Source organism: Carica papaya, chromosome 7, assembly GCF_054855325.1.
Source record: "Carica papaya isolate Zhongbai chromosome 7, ASM5485532v1, whole genome shotgun sequence".
In the NCBI taxonomy this organism is placed as follows: domain Eukaryota; kingdom Viridiplantae; phylum Streptophyta; class Magnoliopsida; order Brassicales; family Caricaceae; genus Carica; species Carica papaya.
This window is the reverse complement of record NC_142315.1, coordinates 28134215-28153699: the sequence shown is the minus strand read 5'-3', so window position 1 is coordinate 28153699 and position 19485 is coordinate 28134215. Positions and strand designations below refer to the sequence as shown.

Below are 19485 nucleotides of genomic sequence, written 5' to 3'. Positions count from 1 at the left end.
TTGTGCTCTATACCAAAAAACAAGCAAACATGTAGTAGCACATATGAAGTGGGCCAAAGAAATGAATTGCACATAGATATTTAACTGGTGACTTTGTCTTCATTTTTGGCACCATCTTGAGTATCATTACTTTTTGACACTTGACCACGACCACGACTTTGTCTTCTACCTCTTTCTCACTCGATTTACTTTCCACCATTATTTAAAGAGATCTTTAATTTGAGAACTTGTTACAAAGGATCTTCCTATCTTTTCTTTAACTTTTTTTTCATGAGGTTGTAGAAAGTCCTCTAAAATTGAATTTTGGTGATAATGATTGAAGAATTTTCTGCATCACACGAACATTTTCCATTATCTCACCATATCTCCTCATTTGGTTTCCTGTAAACTTTACTCTTGAGTAAAAATATAAAATAGATTTAACATTCTTCATTTGCAAAGCTTTAAATTCACCTCATAAAGTTTGGAATCGCACTTTCTTCACCTTGTCAACTTCTTAGAGGGAATTCTTCAAAATCTCTCAAGCTTATTTTGCATTGGTAGCATCAGTCTCCTTTAAAAACATAGATTCGTCCAAACCTTGATGGATGAATGCAAGGGCTTGTTGATCCTTCTTCATTGTTTTTGCAAAAACATCCTTCTCATTTTGAGTTAAGGATCTTGCATCTTTGATTGGAGTAAAGTTTTTTTTATAATATCTCACATATCTTGTGAGTCAAATGTAGCTTTCATGCAAACACACTAACTCTCATAGTTTTTTTTATTAAGAGAAAAAAAAATTAGAAAGAAAATAAATTATTTCAAGCCACCTCCCTAGAATTTTAGAATAAAAAACTAAGTTCTAATACCACTTTTTTGGAAATGGGAGGAAGAGACTAGAGAGACTAATAAGAAGACTCAAGTTTTTCTATTGTGGTTGTTGTAAAAAAATTCAAGTACATGACTACTTATAGGTACTATTATAATACTTAATTCTAACCACCGACAAACATAATCAATCTAATTCATGACCTACAAGTACTAACGAACTAATAAATATATAAACACTCTAATTTATGAAGTACAATTACTAACAAAATAATTAATTATATTCTTAATTTGTAAATTATTTTTAATATATGTTTCACGCACTTGCAATTTTTTTTTTTTCAAGTTAGATAATTGAGAAATAATCAATTCATAAACCATGATGCCGCAGCATATTTTTGTATAGTGTAAAGTATAAAGACTATTCGTCCATAAATTTATGAGGGACAAAATAAAAATCAACCAAACAAAATATCGCAAAATACAATGACATGATTTGTCAAATAGGTAATATACTCCTAGTTATAATATATATGAATAATTCAAAAAGATGACAAAACAATTTGAAGCTTAATCCATGAAATTAACAAAAAAGAGAAATGGGGTCAAGAAAATTCACTGCACAAAAGAATAATACACTCAAACATCACAATAACATATCTGTTTGTTCTTTGATATGAAGAGTAAAGATATATATATATATATATATATGCGTATACATATTACAAACTAGGATCAAATAGAAGGTGGAGGGAGCACATCAACGAAAGGATGATGAATCAACTGATCGGCCGAACAACTCTTCGCCGGATTCCGAGCAAAACACTTCTCCAGAAAATCTCTCCCATTCGTCCGATACATCCGCCGGTACCTCACTCATCGGAGAGCTTTCAGCAATGACACTCAGAATCGAATATTTCTTAGTCCCTCTACTACTCCACACTCTTTTTCCAGTCATCATCTCCAGTACAACACAACCCAGAGCCCAGATTATCTCCGGCAAACCCATACACCTTCTCCGTCACCAACTCCGGCGACATGTACAACCGCGTATGTCCCTCGTCTCGAACGAGGCTCATTCCCTGACTTCTTATCAACAGCTACTCCAAAATCAGCCAGCTTCGCTGCGTAACTTCCTTTCCTGACCAACTCATCCCGCTTCAGCAGAATATTTTCAGGCTTAATATCACAGTGAATGATATCTTCACCGTGCACGTGCTTCAACCCTCGAAGAATATCCTTCGTGTAAACCCTTACTTCCGTATCAGGAAAACCTGATCCTTCACATTTCACGATCCGATCATGAAGACTGTGCTCACACAGCTCTAGTAAAACATTATACGCGTCCCCTTCACCCCAGTGGGGCGTCACCACGTCGCCGTAACATTTGATGACGTGAGGACTCGTGGTGAGGGAGGAGAGGATGTTTTTCTCGTGGATGAGAGTGGAAGCACGGCGCAGTTTTCTGGATTTAACGGCCACCTGCGTTGGAATATTGACGGAGTTGGGATTCCATTTTGTCGCCGAGGAAACAGACCCGCACCCTCCTGTTCCCAGTAATCGATCGCGGACCCATGAAACGCCGTCTAATGACTCTTTGCACTTGCACGTCTTACCGTCATCGACTTCGACGGTGGTTTCTTCTAAGACTCTGATTTTCTTGAACGCGGGTTCTTGGTCTGGCTGGATCAAGATAAACCTCATGTCCGTACTGGGGGTAACAGATTTGCGCTTCATCCCGGTCTTGAAGAGTTCGTCTGACATGTTTGAGATGGAAAGAATTCAGCAAGGAGAAAATAAACGAAGAAGGGAAGCGAAGTGGGTGATGGATGAATGAAGAAGAAGATTGAGATAGACGGAGTGGGAAGCTGGTTTGAAAAACTTGTTTGGCAAGAATAAGGAATAAGGAGGGGTTGAAATTATCTATATATATAATTAATTTATTTATTTATATAAAGGCAGCCTTATTTGAGTTGTAAAATTCTAAAAATAAATTAAATAATTAAGAAAAGTCATATATATGACTTAATTTTATGAGAGAGAAATTAGAAAATAAATTAAATTTTTTTTAATAATTAATGATTATAGTTTTAAAAATATTTGAGTAATTAAATTTAATTTATAAATACGAAATTTAAGTGGCTGAAAGAGTAAATTTTTAACTAGGTGGAATTTAAAAATAACGTGCCATGACTTTTAATTTCTATCTTGGAAAATTAATTTAGAGGATTGTTAAATGAATATCACTTTGCAAAACCAAAATATTCTAATATTTAATTTTGAAAAAAGTTTAATTTTAAAATATATATATATATATGTAAATTGAGTAAAATTAATAATTGCATTTTTAAAAAATCATATATTTATTTCAAAAGATCAATAAATTATTGTTATGGTAGTAAGAGAAGCAAAAATTGTTGTCAATGCCAATACAAAAGAATCCTTGAATGATTTTCAAAGTCCCTGAAATGGGTTACATCCAAACTCCGACAAGTAAAGAACAGAAGTTCAATGACACTCGATAAATTATAATTCTACAAAACTTAACAGTTCTTATCATTTACATCACGTAAAAATCAGTTTTGGCGACCTAATATCTATAAACAATTCACTATAAATAAAAATACATTTCTATACTCCAAAGTGTTGGAACTATAAATAGCGTTAAATTTGATAGGAAGTAATAATTTTTCCTCCAGCAAGGAACAACATTTCCAAGAATTTTGACAGTAAAATCACAGGCATCTAACCCATAAGTCAAATCCAAATGCTCCCAAATGCTTCTTCGAGTGCTCTCCTCTTGCTTAACTCTGCTGTCCATCCCCCTGCCCGTCCACCCCTCTCTGCTCGAAGCCTCATCATTTCCTCATCATCAATAGCATAATTACCTTGGTGATCCAGTCCACCTCCAAGCGGCAAGGGTTGAGGGCCCATGCCTGTTGGCCGGGGCTGTCCTCCAGGAACTGTAGGGGCATATTGACCTTGCATACCAGAATTAAACCCAGCCTGGGAGGTCTGGTTTGCACCCTACTGAGAAAAGACTGAATAAGTTTGCTGAGATAATTCAATCAGTGGAGTGTGTAATAGCTAGGAAGGAAAAAATGACTGTCAAAAGAAATAGCTGCTATTAAGCTATTTCAAGGCTTAATAGTCAGAGCTCAAGTGCATGGATCCTATCCCACACTATAAAAGGATCTATCCCCTTGCCCAAAAAACTGCCATTTTAGATGATTTCCTGTCCAAAATTTCCCCAATAAAAAGCTACGTCTGATTATACCTACAGCAATTTTTTTCTAAAAGAAACAGACTTTAGTTACCTAAACCCTAATCTTCCCATGTATGCCCCTGTCACTCTAGAGTGAACTGTACCAAGACTTCAAACCACCTTTCTATTTTCACTTTTTGACAAATGAATTCGTTGCCTTTCTAAAAACAACAGAATAAAGTCATTTCTTAACTCTAATTTTTCTCATGTTACCATAACTCATCCTGTATCATTCATTTTTATAGTGCTCTATACCCATAAACAGGTCAACATGTAGCAGCACTATGAAGTGGACCAAAGAAATGAACTGCATATAGATTAGAGCGAGTGTTTTACACTTTTCCTCTTCTTTTTCTTTCTTATGTAGATGACATCTTCTATAATTTTCTTGGTTCCCTACTTTCGTATCTTAGTGCCAAGTTGATAAGAGCCCAACATATACTATCCTTACTGGGACATCCTCATTCCTCAAAGATTTTCTATCACTGAACCACATGTGTCTTCTCCTTTAAGCTAGCCTTTAGTTATGAAATTGCACGCGATAGGATCAAAAGAAGGGACTCATTCTACTAATCTAAATATCAAAATAAACTAATAGATTAAACTGCAAACTTGATAAAAAAGCAAAACTCAATTCACTAGGTTCTGAAAATAGTGAACCATCACAATAGACTCGAGGAAAAAAATTAAGAAATTAAACCAAATCATCTTACCCCGTCGTTATCTGCTTGTACAGGACATGCTTTGCTTGCTGCCATGGCTGCAGCTAATTCTTCAGCCTGTTTTATTGATATTAAAATGAATTAACAACTGCCCAGCAAAGAACTGAAATCAATAAATGCTGATAGGAGTGTCACTAAATTGCAGGATATACACAAAACTTTAAGCCCAACCAATCATAAGCAGCATAGAGGGAAAGGAGTTAAGAAAAAGCAGATTATGCTGTCTAGAGTACCTTTCGAGCTCGATTAATCATTATTTGCTCGGCATTCTCTTGAGAATAATCCTTAATTTTCTCTTCAATAGCTTCAACATCTATTCCTTCTATCAAGTTAAATACTGTAAACAACAAGCAGTTGCTCGATCAATGAGCTAAAGTGGCTAAGGAGTGAGAAAAATTTGTAAAACCTACCCATATCCTCCACTTCTTCCAAGTAATCGTTGTATTCGCGTAAGGATGCAAAATCCTCCTCTCGTTTGTTGAAACTAAAATATAGAGAAATAGTCACAGAAAAGCAAATAGTTAATATAATGCCAAAAAAATGAAGGTATCAGGACTAGTAATATTCAATTGCACTATAACGTTTATGCTGGCTAACAATAATTTGCAGCATAATAATAACATAATGTTACTGCAAAATTACAGATTCCAGGACAATGTTGAGAAAGTTATAAAATACTTTTTAATTTCTCTTCCATTTATTATTATAAAATGTAAAAATCAGTTTATTCATTTGTTGAAACAACAAAGATTCTTCATTTTGAATCGTTAAACACTCAAATTTAATATCTTTATATAAGAACGGAGATTTATCCCACCTAGTATGAATTGGTTTCTCATATAACAAACTCATTGCTGAATGATCTTACGTGAACAAGACAGCATCTCAATCTAGAATGATGAGTACCAAACTATTTCTCGTGTTAAAATCAGCCAGAAAACCAAGACAATCTAGGAAATGCAAATTCCCATAAATTACATAGAATAAAAAAAGAACTTCCTGAATAATCTTGTTAGTAAAAAAAAATAAGATTCATCCACCATTAACAAGAGCACTGGCTCAGGTCTGGCACATAAGAATCATTTGCTATGGGAGCACATTCATACAAACCTAAAGGAAAAAGTTACCAGGCTACCAGGTTTACGGTATTCTCAAACTTATATTGAATGTGTGTGCTTAACCACATTCTTCCCATCTTTGCGGGTGTTAGCTACAATCTTGGAGTAGCACAGAATCTGCTTGTACAAACACAGAAAAAGAACATGCAGAAAAACTCGCACACATGCAGGCACAGGCATAATCTTAGAGAGGAAGAGAGAGAGGGAGAGAGAGAGAGAGAGAGAGAAAGTAAGGGAGAAATACATCTCACTGATTCTCCTCCTGATGCTCATTTCCCTATTATGAGGATTACTACTAGCGACCACCATGGTTGTCAGCCTTTTTTCCCTCTGATTTCCCTACATCTCAAATATTCATTTCTTTATTATTCAATAAAATCAACAGAATTGAAAGGGTAGAGTAAAGAAAATAATGGAAAATAATGGACTTTTAATACTCTTTACGAGTACTTTTTCAAGACACTTTATCATGTTGCTTTCAAGAATTAGACCACAACATGTAAAATATCTTTGAGATAGCAGCACTTCACATGTCATATGTGATAGTTATTTGTGAAATAGCAAAACCTGCACTTCCCAAAATAGCGCTACAAATGGCTACCAAATCTGTAAACATGAATGTGGTTTCACTAAGCAAGTTTATGTATGCACACAAGAAGAGTACTATATTAAGTTAAAAGTATAAATCCTCAAATTTATGAATAATTCAAATTCTCAAACATGCTGCAATTTAGATTATTCATCCAATAGAAATAAATGATGCGAGAATCTAATTCAAAATTCCATGAACCAAGAGCTTTTCTGACGACTGAAATATATGTTTCACGCACTTGGAAAATCTTTTATTGAGGTTAGATAATTGATAAATAATCAATTCATATTCCATGATGTCGCAGCACATTCTTGTATGGTATAAAGTATGCAAACTATTCATAATGGGATAATAAAGATACTATCCAACCAATAAATCACCCACAAATGTATGGGGGATGAAATAAAAAATAACCAAACAAAGTATCACAAAACACAATGATATAGAAAAGGTGATTTGTCAAAGAAAAAAAAAACTCATAACAAGGAAATAAAAGGGAGATTTGAACTCTTTTTTAAAGAAAAGAAAAAGAGAGACAGATATTACTAGGGAGAGGAATGAAAAAAAAAATTGTGTATGAGCTCAAAGCTAAAAGCCGAAAGGAGCTGAAGTTACGGTAAGAATAATACATAATGGAAACAACAAAGGAACCTATCAAGCATCTTGTGAAAATTCATCCTTGGGTAAACGGAATAGCAGAAAAGGTCATTGCTCTAATTGAAAGCAATTCCCAAAAGCTATAGAGAAGAGAGAAAAAAAAAAAAAGAAAAAAAAAAAGCACTCTGGTAGAGAACAGTCATCAAACAGGTAATATACATCTCTAATTTAGTTTCACTTAACTCGCATAACATGATCAAATTCACACCCTTCACGCACAAGATACTCCATCTAAATCAAGCCAGCTTAACAACAGGCTAATTAACAATGTCTCGTACCAAGCGACAAGAAAATTATCACACCTAAGCACAGAGAAAATACAATCTGCAGTATAAAATTACAAAACAGCACAGCCAATTTAAATATACATCAACGAAACTACAGGACCAAAACCGCTTAACACAACGCGTGCCATTTTTTTTCTCTCTAGAACAAAACTCCATGCCATTCCCTTTTCTCGTTTGTTCTCTCGCAAACCACCAAAATGCCAATTCATAATCTATAAAACTGGTACCTTTGGCAACTGAATGTTCTCAAAAGCATATATTTCTTCACTACTTGACAGAATTTCAAATATATTCAACAAAACCAAAAACAGAATTAAAAAAAAAAAAAGATATAAGCTTATACATTTTTAACATGTACAGAAGCGTATAAAAAAAAAAAAACCTGGATGCCTTGGTTGCCGCAAGTAGAAGAGGCGGAGTAGACGGAGACCTTGTCGAGATCGAAAATGGAGGCTGAGGAAGCCTCAAAATTAGGTGCTGTAAGCAGTGAGAAGAGCAAAGCCGCAATGGGCCTTTCCCCTTTGAAGTCCATAATTTACTCCTTATATATAATACATGGCTTATGATAAATAAATTACATTAACTTTTTTTTTGGATCATGATAAATAGTAAAATTTTAATGTATATTATTTTACGGAGGTGAAAAAATTATATTTGTTTCAACTTATAATGTTAACAAATAGTATTTGACTGACAAATTTTGTCTTAAAATTTTAAACCACTAAATTTGTAGTATTTGGTGGGCATTCTATTTGTTTTTCATTATACCTCATCTAATTTAATTAATTCTATATATAAATTGATAATAAAAAATTCATTAATTAATGTAATAATATAAATAATTATTATTTATTTTATTAAATATAAAATTTTAATTTAATTATGTATAATAATTATTTATTTAAATATAAATATAATTATATTGATAAATATTTTTTTTCTTACATCTTTTTTTTATATCATTTACTATTATATATAATATGTAATGATAAATTAATAATTTAATTAAAAATATAATCATATCATCTAAATAAAAATATATCATTAAAATACATTAATATAAAATCGTCCAAAACTAATTTTTATTTCTTAAGGTTATTTTTTGGAAAGAAAATAATATTTTAAAAAAATTATTTAAAAACTGTATAATTTAAATGGGAGATATTAAAAAATTTTAAAAATTGTAAAATTAGAACGATATATATAATTACATTAAAATTTTAAAAAAATCTAAGATAGTATAATTGCAAAAATAATTCATCGTCGTTCACTAATTTCTCAATTAGGTTAAGAAACCTTTAGTTATTGCAATTAAATCCACGATATTTTATTTTTTAAAGATAAATATTTCATTGACTTACATAATAAATTAAACAAATTTCAATACGTTATCGTCTCGAGGCAGTTAGATCCTCGAATTTATATAGTCCGAAAAAATTAAATTATACGTATTGAATAGCAAAAAGGGTAAAAGAAATTGATAATAAAAGAAAATGAAGCAGACAAAAAATGGTAATTCAAAATCTGATAGATCCTTACAAATTCTAACATTTCCCATGAATTTCAATTAATACTTCTGAACTCAAGCAGCAATGCATTTCCCAACAATGATTCTGAGAAAATCTTTATGTGTTCTAAAAACAAATCAACTCAGCCCGACAGCAAATAACTTCCGAGAAAATCTTCGGATTCCCAAGTCAAAAATCGAGAAATCTTTTGATTCCTCTTGCATCATTTGAATCAGAGGAAACTTCAAATGACACTAACTTGTTCAGGAGTTGGCAATGAGGTTCCAGATAAGAATGATGTAACAAGTTTCAGAGCCAATTTAGGTTTATGCAGAGGTACTTCATGGCCTGCTCCTCTCACGGAAGCAAAGGTCAGTCCGGCGTACTCCTGAGTCCAGCCTCCCACCTGTTACATCGGAATATATGTTTAAGTTTTTTGGGGAATTTACTTCCAATCCAGGAATATAGACAGATTGTTTATCTAAAAATTTAAGCTGGACAGAGAGGAATTGAAGAATGTAAACTTTGAATGTACTTCAAACTTTAACTTTACAGAATACGAATTGATTGTAAGAAAAAGAAGTCATCTTGAATCAACAAATCAATAAAAAAGGAAGAATGGTAAACATGCCAAAACGAACTAATTTACCTGTCCATCATCATACCAAGCACGCCAAGGACTCATAGCCGGAAGCTTAAGAGCATCTATAGTGTATCGAGTGGATGTAATTGGGATAACAGCATCAGTATCGCCACTGTTGGACAGAAAAAAAAAAAGCATAAGTAGGATTATTAGTAAATGAATTCATTGTTCTCTAAGAAGGAAGCAAGAAAAAGAAGCGTGCAAATTATTGTTTTTCTTTAACCAGATATCCTTTTTTTTTTTATGGACCGGTTTGTCTACTTCTAATTTTTTTTGAAGTGTCATGTGTTATTAACCTGAAACACAGGTTAATCATCGCCAAATTTAACATGTGGCGTCTACATTAACAAATGGATAAAGAGGAGGATTAGATCAAAAAATTTTGAAAAGTACGAAAATCAATTTAAGTGAATACTAATTAGGACAAAAATTAATAGTATAAAGATCAAATCATTATTTTAGCCTTTCTAAATTCGGTCAAATATGATAAGATTTAAAATGTACTTGTTCAAGTTTCTTAAAGAATTTATTTCAAAAGAAATGAATCCCATTCCATCAAGTGTAATGATTTACAAATATAAAAATCAGGATTCCTAAATGAATTTGCATTTCTTTTAAAGAAATTCATTTTTTCCGAGCTTATATAAGCCATGCTATCATATTTTCTTCCTGTTGTAGAAGTGAAAGGTCATTGATACCTACATGTAAAACTAAAGGTATTCGCAGCAAATGAACTATGGTTGATTCAAAAACAAACCTGAAAACCCATATCCGAAGTCCCGAATGAATAAGCTCACGATAGATGTCCAGCACTGTTGAAGGCGAATCCTTCCAGTTAGTATTTACCAAATCACTGTTAATAGCAAGAAGGTTAGAATTTCATTAGGACTAATCAAATCGTATAAAATAATATCGTAACAGAAAATAGTTGGAAGAACATAAATAGCAAAATGTAGCATGAAGTATGAAGTATCCATACTACAGTTCTCACAGGACCTATCAGTTCAACTTCCCAAAGAAAAAATTCCTTCCATAATGTTCAAGTTTACTTCAATATATTGATCTGACTTTTATACAGAAGGGATTAATGCATGGAAACATTTTGAATGAATTATATATATATATATATATATATATATGAACTGAGGCAGCATTTGAATTCAACATTTAAAAAGCTGTAGGGTGCTTTATGTTCCTTAAAGCAAATTCTTATTTAAGAAATAATCACCTCCGCATTTGTATAAAACTCTTATTTGTAAACAAATAATACAAAAGATAATAAAAATATGTATTTATTACAAATATTTTTATAATTTATCTTGCTATATCTATTATTGATTTTAAGTGAATATGGCGAGAGTAGTTAACTCAATTGGTTAAATAAAGAAAATTCGACCCTAAAAGTTAGAAATGAAATGCGTCATTTTTACCTTCTTAAATCCATTTTTAAGCACCTAACAAGCATCCTATTTTTTATTTTACCCAATGGAGAAATTGAAACAAAATGCCTAAAACTACTTATAAACATAATTAAACAATCTCAAACACCTTCTTAATTAATTCGGAATCAAAAGATCTTAAATGACTTGACTTGAAAATATAATTAGAATATTATTCTTGTTTCAACTTTATCCTATTTGTATTACATTTTTCTTCTTATGTTATAAACTTACTATTTTAAATCACATGTTGCTAGTTAGTGTCTTTGGAATTTCCACATGAAACAATACCTGCATGTCTCCCACTTGGATGGAGCAACGTCTGGAATAACATGGAGTGCTTTTTGAACTTCAGGCTGATTGAAGTACACTTCAGAATGCCTCTCAGTGCAAGGATCATACTTCTGGTTCACTCGACCAGCCATCTACAATATGAACATTCCATCAGTAATGTAGATAAAAGCTAGGTAACAGTTCCACCAAACTTTCAGAAGGCAGTCTATTGAACGTAGCTTCTAACTTCAGACTCTGCCAAGCTTTATCATGGGGAAATTTTATCGGACAGGCACTAAAGTAGCTTCTAACATAATTCCACAAGCACTACACTAAGAAGTAGCTTCAGTTGTTAGCAGTACAATCACAACTCCAGCATATGTGACTAACAGGGCCTGAATCAAGATGGTTATATATATACAAATTGCAAAAAGCTATAACAATAAGAAGTCAGTCGGATTTACTGATTTTGAAGATGTCTGTACATTGTGTAAATCGTGTAAACTTTGATTATATATAAAATCTTGAGTAGCAACAAGGAAAAAGAATTTCAAATGAAGTATACTGTACTCACACGCATTCTCTTTAGAAGCTGATTTGATTGGGTGACACTCTGCGGGCATGGTGGTGTGAAGATGCTATATAGGTCAATATTTCCATATTCTTTTGCAGCAATTTCAAGAGTGTTATCACAAGAACTGGAGGAGTGAATAAATGAATCGAAATCACAGTGAAGGTTTAGTAGCTTATATGTTTGACTAGATATCAAACCCACAGACCACATGAACTGGAATATTCCTAAGTGGTCATGGTAATCATCAGTTAGGGCATTGCCCACCTGCACAACAAATCCATCCAGGCTTTTAGTCTCTTTAAAGAAGTGCAGAATTAGCAATAACAGGCACTAGGAGAAATGAATCACCATATAGCCCTTCAGATTAATTGGCTTTCCATGACTGGCTCGGTTATGCCACACAATGGCTTGACTGATCTGAGGAACATAATGCCCTGAGACACATGCCTTGATGTGAAAACCATAGAGTGAAAACCCACAAAGCCATCACAAAAATCATAGAAAGAAGAACTAAAGTAAAAGCTTAAAGGGTGTGAATATCTTTTGTCAAAGCCAAAGGGATTGCACAGCAACTTAGCACTGTGTTTCTGATCTCCTGTGACCTAGTTAACTCATACCTCTTTCAAATAAGTCAATAAGGCCATTTAACTATTCAGTCCAAATTACTCTAGGGAAAGCACCATACCAATTCACTGGTAACATAATTCCATCTATATATGACTCTTAGAAATCCATATGTTACAGACATAGGGTCATTATATGGGCAATCTCCTATTTTAATCTACTTTATTCACCTAAGAATTCGAATGGCCTTGCTGAATTAAAAAATACCAATGATAAAACATCATCTACCTGCATAGCTTTCTCCCGCAATGTAAAAGTCCCTTCCCTTGTACTGGGGGAAGCGCTCAAACCAATTCAGCAAAAATCTAAGTGAGTCCTTAGCTGCAATCCAAGTATCAAACAGTGATATTTACATCTACACAAAATGAAGACTACTGAAAGTGATTAGCTGAAATATTACCTGTCCTCCTATCACCATTATTCATCAAATCAGATGATGTATTAGAATATGAAAAACCAACTCCAACTGGTGAGTCGAGAAACAAAATATTGGCAACTGCAAAGTTGTAAAAGTAGTTAGAAATATAAACTACACGTGCAAATGTATATACTACATCTTATTTACATACATAAGTACGTGTGTGTCTATACAAATATATGTAGAGATATTTATTTGTTTCCATACATGTGTATATGGTACTAGTGAGCTACTGAGGAACAATGGACTCACTGAGCCTAACTCTATGCCAAAGTTTAACAAGAAAAGAAATTGATTCATCACTCAATTATGCCTGCACCACGTGCAAAATATTTTGACAGCAGTCCCCTCCCACCAAAATAAGGAATCTAATTCTCATCCTAGAACTTAGCAGATATGCCTCTATATCTCTCTTTCTTTCTACTCCTAAGAAGAAGTTTAATATTCAATCGTGAAACTGATTTCAATCAACTTGGAAGGGAAAAAAGTTTCTATATCGTTACTTTTCCCAACAAAATAGTCCAAGCAAACATTTATTTCATTTGAAGAGATCTATGGAGATATACTTGTAGTTTATATGATTATTTCTCACCTCTGTTCCAAGAATAAGGATTCAAGTAAAGAGTCTTCCCATCTGGCAAAATATGAAATGGGCCTATCTCTTCTGCTTCTCCATAAGCAATGGATGAGCATCCAGGCCCTAAAGAAATAAACCTCCATTATTGCAATTTACCAAATGTAAATTAAACAAACTGTTTATTTCCACCACCACAAATCAAGTTAAACACAAGCCCCATAATAAAGTCAATGAAAGTTTTGCTTGAAGCAGTTAATAAAAAACTCACATATAATTCACCATATTCCCAGAAGTGTTAACCAAACATAGGATTACAAAACTATCACTGTTGTCAGTAATATCAAAAGCAAACCAAACAAGAATATACATAACTAATCAAACATAAGAACCAAACAACAATCCACATAAATCAAACTAAAAAAAAGTGTAAATTAAAAGTAGAAGAAAAAAATGTAGGATGCATATAAAAGTCTATTAACCACATTAATTCAAAACCAGGATAGTATAATCGCAAACAAGCAGCTAGAAAAAACAAACAAGTTAGCGTTATGTTTCTTTTCACCTCCATTTAGCCAAAGAATCAGAGGCTTAGAATCAGAATCATCAACTGCTTCAAAGAACCAGTAAAAGAGAGCTCTCCCTGATTTCTCATTGACTGTAACATAACCAGCATAGTGCGCAAAGCTCACGTTAAAGTTCTGCCCGGGCAGCTCCCGAACCCTGTCCAGTTTCTGCTGAGCCAGGGGTTCTCCGAGAACACCATAGCCCAAATGGGTACCCACCAAAGCGGCGGCGATCAGGACTTGAAGGACAAATACCCATTTGGTATCCGCCATTTTTGTTTCAGAATAAGCTATCAAATCACAATCTAGTGATTCTGGGTACTGGAAATGAGGGGTTTTATTCTTTGAAAATATAGAACAGTGCTGGTGTCAGCATGGGAAACAACAAATTATTTAGCAGTTCATCACGTTGATCATCATTTGATGTCAACTTGCTTGCTTTGCCTCCTTCAATCTCACAATAATTTATTAAGATACTCTTCTGGAATTTGTTGGATTATGGCGTGTCTTATGGGTTCTTTTCTGTTTGGGCCGCATGTGGATCAGTTTCAGAAGAATCTAAGCTTTCCGTTACAGGATGACGAGAAATTCCATTTGAGTAACGTGGTGACTGTTGATGACGTAATATATTTTAATTGGATTTGTTAATAAATTCGACAGAAAACAGAATATAATTTAATAAATATATTAAATAGGTATAGAAAAATTAATCAAAATTAATTAAAATTTATAAAAAATTAATAAAAATTAGTCAATTCAATTAAAATACAAGCCGTTAATGATATTTTATTATCTTAACACCTTTAGTTTATAATTGTGAAATTTAAATATTTACATAATATATTATTTTTAGTATTTCAAATATTACTAATATATTTATTTTTAAATTATTTTTTATTAATAACTTTTTTTTTCAAACAAATAAATTGATATGTAATATAAAAAAAAACAATATTATATGGGATATTTTTTCTATAGTATTTTAATTTTTTTTATAAATTTAAAATATACGTTTATCATTTAATTATATGACATGTTGTAGCACCCGGAAAGGAGGAGGAAAGAAAAAAAAAAAAAAAAAAAAAAAAAAAAAAGGGGGGGGCCACGTCAGCAGCCACGTCAGCAGGCCCGGTCAGCAGTCCCGGCCAACCGGGGCCTGCCACGTGGCAAGATCGCGTCACTCCAAAAGGAGCCACGTTGGCGATCCGCGTGGGCGCGATCGGACGGCCCAGATTCAATCGCACGGACGGCCCAGATTCAATCAAAAACGAACGGCCCAGATTAAAACGAAATGAACGGCTGTGATCAAAAGGCAAGGGGTTATAAATAGAACCCCCACACCAGACCACAAACCCTAGCCGCCAGCCGCTCGCCGGAGAAGACGAACCAGAGGCCGACCGCCGCCACCCGCCGCCACTCGCCGCCGCACCGGGGAAATTTCCGACCGCCGATCGAGGTAAATTTCATACCCCCGACTCGTTTTTCCCCACTGATTCCTCCTATGGCCAAATCGAAGCCGAAATCCCGGTCAAACGGCCGGAATACGCGGCCGAAGCCCAGCGGCGCCGCCGCGCCCCCTCTCGGTTTTTGCCTCCGACGAAGCCCTTCCCGGCCTCCGTTCGATGCAATTTTTATATCACCGTGATCACCATTCTTTTCTCTACAGGTTGACCGAAGCCAAATCACCAAAACACGAACCTCGCCGGAGAGTCGCCGTACCCGAGAGCGCCGCCGCCGGTAAGCTCCGCTTTTCCGTGATTTTTTGGCCCCCCGAGGGCCCTAGGGTTGTTTTCTGACAAGGACCAATGCGAGTGTGGCCGAATTCGGCCAAAAACGGCCGAAAACAGTCAACCCGAGGCGACTCGCCACCGCCAGCGGCGGCGCCGTCGCCGGAGCACGGCGGAGCCGCCGTGCCGGAGTTGCGATTTGGGCCGAAAGAGGCCCTGGGCCTAATTTGGATTTTTTTGGAACACGTGCAGGTACTGTTAGTGTGTTTCAGTTCCCCGGAAAAAATTCAGGGAAAATTAGGGACAGCCTGCAGGCGCACTGTGAATCGTATTCGGATCCCGAAAACAAGTAAGGACCCCTCACCCTATTTCCTATCACGGTATTAAAGTTCAAAATGATAAAACGGCATTTCTTGAATTAACGCATGTGTGAAATTGCTTAAGGTTGCTAATGGAGCCCGAGTCTAGTGTGATTGATGATTTACTGTTATTTGGCCTGTTTTACACTGTTTTACAGCTTTAAATGCATTATGGGGTTTGATGTGTTCATTTTATAGTTTCGAATGCATATATTACTGTTTTATTAATTATGGGTTGAATGACTGGGATATTGATGCTATATATTGTCTGTTCGGCATGAATTACGATTTGCTTGTTTAAATGTGAATTGATGATGCTTATTGAGGAAAAGGGAAATGAAACATTGTGTAGACTGATAATTGTATGATGGGGTCAGCCTGACTAGATATCCTGGGAGATGGTGGACGGACCGGGTCCGTAGGGAACCCTACCGGGATTGTGGTCTCACATGTCGGACGGGGTATGGAGATCTTAATGTTTTGGCGCCCATACCGGACGGGGTATGGGGACGGCCCGTTTCACCCTCATACCGGACGGGGTATTGAGGTTTATGGTTTTGGCGCCCATACCGAACGGGGTATGGGGACGGCCCTGGAAACTGATTATGAATGTTAAAGATTAACGGGTAGCGGAACCCCTATGGACCCCCACGGATACTAGTAGGCTGGTAAATGAGAAAAGAGATATGTTGTACAATGATTGAATTACAAGAGGCGTGATAAGTGTTATGTTTTACAGCTTAGATTATTCAATGATTATGATGATGTTACTGTTTTTCTCATATTGTTTTCATAAATTCCACCAAGGTAAGTGGATGGTAAAGGTTTTCATGTTAATAAACGAGTTTGTTGTAAATTATGCTCCATTGGTCTTTTTGTGGTTTTCTACCCACCTTTATCTCCGTGACGGTGAGATATCGTGATGTTCTTACTGGGCTAGTGTAGCTCACTCCTTAATTAACCATTTCAGATCAGGAACACATGGTTCCCGAGCCCGTTCCGCAGGAGGACGACGAAGGGGATGCCTAGAGACTCTGTAGTCATATGCATAGTTTATTTTCGAGTTTTCTTTCTTAGTTAGTTTAACCTTTTATATTTTAAGTACGTTTTTTTGGTTTTTCGTGTAAGGGATGTTAACTGAAATTTTGATCTCGCTTCCGCATTCGATATATTTAAATACTCATTTCTTTTTTTAATATTTTCCGGGGCTGTTACACATGTTACATACGTACTTTTATATCATAGTTTTTATTTACTTTAAATATAATATAAAATTTTTGTTGATTTTAAAATATATATATATATAATCACCTATTATATTGAATTAAGTAATAATTTATTGGAATGTAACATATATTTTGGTAAGAATTAGACCGACATTAATAAATAATTTATTACATATGTAATTATACTCAAACCTTGGTGAAAATCTTATTATAATTTACCATAACATTGATTAGTTAAGGCCAAAGATAACTCCAAATAACTTTTTATAAAAAATTTAAACTCATAATCCATCTATTTTTTAATATATTGTTAAATATAATAAAATTATTACCTTATATAAATTTTTTATATTATTTAAAAAATAAAAATAATATATTATTATCAGTAAACTACAATATTTATGATCGAATCTAATCATATTAAAAAAAATTATATTCGCTCTTAAACAACAAGTGTCAGTTTAGTTACTAACTTATAATTATAGGTTGTGTATTTAAAAAATATTTTTAATAAACGTATAGAAATAAAAAATAATTTTAGTTAAAGTTAATACCAAAATATACTTTTCATAAATATAAAAATATTAAATTTTAAAAAAATAAATTTAAGTGTCATTATTTTTTATTCAAAATTATTTTTAATTAATTAAAAAATTTACATATTTTTATTTCTTTTAAACTTTCTCTAGCCGCTATCGTGTTGACGGACTTACACTTCTCACTGTTAGCTCAGCCGTCCCGCTTAAGCCCGTTAGATATACCTTCTCGCTTAAGCAATAGATGGTGGCTTAAAAACCAAGCATATTACCGCATTTGATTAAAACTTTTATGCCAAGAAAAACCCAAAAATTTATAAATAACTACATATATACATATATGAGTGTATATTAAAAAAATATTTATGTATGTATATATATACGTACAATAAACATGAAATGAAGGCTATCCCATAAAAAAGAAAACCATAAAGAAAAGTGGAGAGATATAATTAAACGAAAAAGGTAAATTAAAGTGAGAATCTTTGAACTCTTTTGGGCTATGCTTATATTAAATTTAAAATTTATATAAATTTAAAGTATTTTACACAATGTTCTCATATATTTATTTTTTATAATATCTTGGTCCAGAATTTGATTCAAAATTAATTTTAATATTTTAAATATATAAAAAAAAATTATTTTTAAATTAATTTATTTGAATTTTTGTTAAATTTATAAAAAAATATATATTATGGATGAAATTGAAAATAATTTTAAGAAAAAATGGTTAAAATTTGTATTAATAGGATATTTTTGGAAGAAAAATAAAAAAATAAAGGTTAGAGTGCAAATAAAAAAAATTTTGCTACGTAGAACCGGCAAGTCAGTAACCCCGATTAACAGAAACACGTAGCGTGGCAAGGCACGCTGACATTAGTGCCACGCCGAATGTCACGTAGACGATCCGCGTGCCCTGCGATCGAACGGCCAAGGATCAATCCCACGTTCGTGGACAGTCCAGATTTGTTTTTCTTTAAACGCGATCAGACAGTCGGAATCAAATCGCGATGAATGGTTCAGATTCATTTCTTTCTTAAACGTGATTGGACGGTTGAGATCAAACGCGATGAACAGTACAGATTCGTTTCCTCCTTATGCGCGATTGAACGATCCAAATTAATGCAAGATTGGTATAAATATTTCGTATCATACTGAACTCAAACCCTAGTCGCCAGCCTCCCGCCGAAGAAGAATAACCAGTCACCGGAGAAGGGAGCCGACCGCTGACTGCCACCGCACCAAAGTCACCTCCGACTGCCAAAAAAGGTAAAAATTCTCCTACCTGCTCAGAATTCGATTTCGAACACCCCTATAGCCATATCAGAGCAAAACGCACGACGAATGAGCCAAAAACTGCGGGCAAAGCTTGACGGTACTGCCGCAGGCAAAACCCATAACCTCCTCTGATGAACCTCTTCCCGTTTCCCGTTTTGTGCGATTTTTTCACCATTGTGTTCACCGTTCTGTTTTCTACAGGTTGATAAAGAAAAAATCTTAGCCGTGAAGGTGAGCCAGCGGAGCCACCGCACTCAAAAAACTCCACCACCGGTAGGTTTCTGTTTTCTGA

At 34.2% G+C, this 19485-nt stretch overlaps 3 protein-coding genes across 3 annotated transcripts; all 3 read right to left on the bottom strand.

The window, feature by feature from the left end:
- Nucleotides 1-1658: 1658 nt before the first annotated feature.
- Nucleotides 1659-2728, bottom strand: LOC148253123 (mitogen-activated protein kinase kinase kinase 20-like). The gene has a single exon (XM_088208374.1). It carries the CDS (start codon nucleotides 2569-2571, stop codon nucleotides 1798-1800), a length of 774 nt encoding a protein of 257 aa, XP_088064500.1. The 5' UTR covers nucleotides 2572-2728; the 3' UTR covers nucleotides 1659-1797.
- A 573-nt stretch (nucleotides 2729-3301) lies between these two features.
- On the bottom strand, nucleotides 3302-7974 carry LOC110806727 (cyclin-dependent kinase-activating kinase assembly factor-related / CDK-activating kinase assembly factor-like protein). The gene is made up of 6 exons (XM_022031650.2): nucleotides 7831-7974; nucleotides 6157-6251; nucleotides 5205-5278; nucleotides 5028-5131; nucleotides 4786-4851; nucleotides 3302-3834 (listed from the first exon to the last, which is right to left on the bottom strand). Exons 2-6 carry the CDS (start codon nucleotides 6219-6221, stop codon nucleotides 3565-3567), a joined length of 579 nt encoding a protein of 192 aa, XP_021887342.1. The 5' UTR covers nucleotides 6222-6251; nucleotides 7831-7974; the 3' UTR covers nucleotides 3302-3564.
- A 930-nt stretch (nucleotides 7975-8904) lies between these two features.
- SCPL29 (serine carboxypeptidase-like 29) lies at nucleotides 8905-14580 on the bottom strand. The gene is made up of 10 exons (XM_022031654.2): nucleotides 14067-14580; nucleotides 13520-13627; nucleotides 12910-13005; nucleotides 12738-12830; nucleotides 12234-12319; nucleotides 11886-12149; nucleotides 11330-11463; nucleotides 10357-10452; nucleotides 9606-9711; nucleotides 8905-9362 (listed from the first exon to the last, which is right to left on the bottom strand). The coding sequence occupies exons 1-10, from the start codon at nucleotides 14338-14340 to the stop codon at nucleotides 9201-9203; spliced, it is 1419 nt and encodes a 472-aa protein (XP_021887346.1). The 5' UTR covers nucleotides 14341-14580; the 3' UTR covers nucleotides 8905-9200.
- Between the last annotated feature and the right edge of the window lie 4905 nt (nucleotides 14581-19485).

Bases quoted from the DNA above. Each gene is read 5' to 3' on its own strand.
- LOC148253123 (XM_088208374.1), bottom strand. From the start codon at position 2,571: ATGTCAGACGAACTCTTCAAGACCGGGATGAAGCGCAAATCTGTTACC.
- LOC110806727 (XM_022031650.2), bottom strand. From the start codon at position 6,221: ATGGTGGTCGCTAGTAGTAATCCTCATAATAGGGAAATGAGCATCAGG. The intron at 5,279-6,156 runs GTATTTCTCCCT...TCTATATTTTAG, and splicing joins AGGAGGAGAATCAGTGAGAT to TTTCAACAAACGAGAGGAGG. The intron at 4,852-5,027 runs GTACTCTAGACA...TCAATAAAACAG, and splicing joins TGATTAATCGAGCTCGAAAG to GCTGAAGAATTAGCTGCAGC.
- SCPL29 (XM_022031654.2), bottom strand. From the start codon at position 14,340: ATGGCGGATACCAAATGGGTATTTGTCCTTCAAGTCCTGATCGCCGCC. The intron at 13,006-13,519 runs GTGAGAAATAAT...ACAACTTTGCAG, and splicing joins TCCTTATTCTTGGAACAGAG to TTGCCAATATTTTGTTTCTC. The intron at 9,712-10,356 runs GTTTGTTTTTGA...TCTGTCCAACAG, and splicing joins CTTCGGATATGGGTTTTCAG to TGGCGATACTGATGCTGTTA.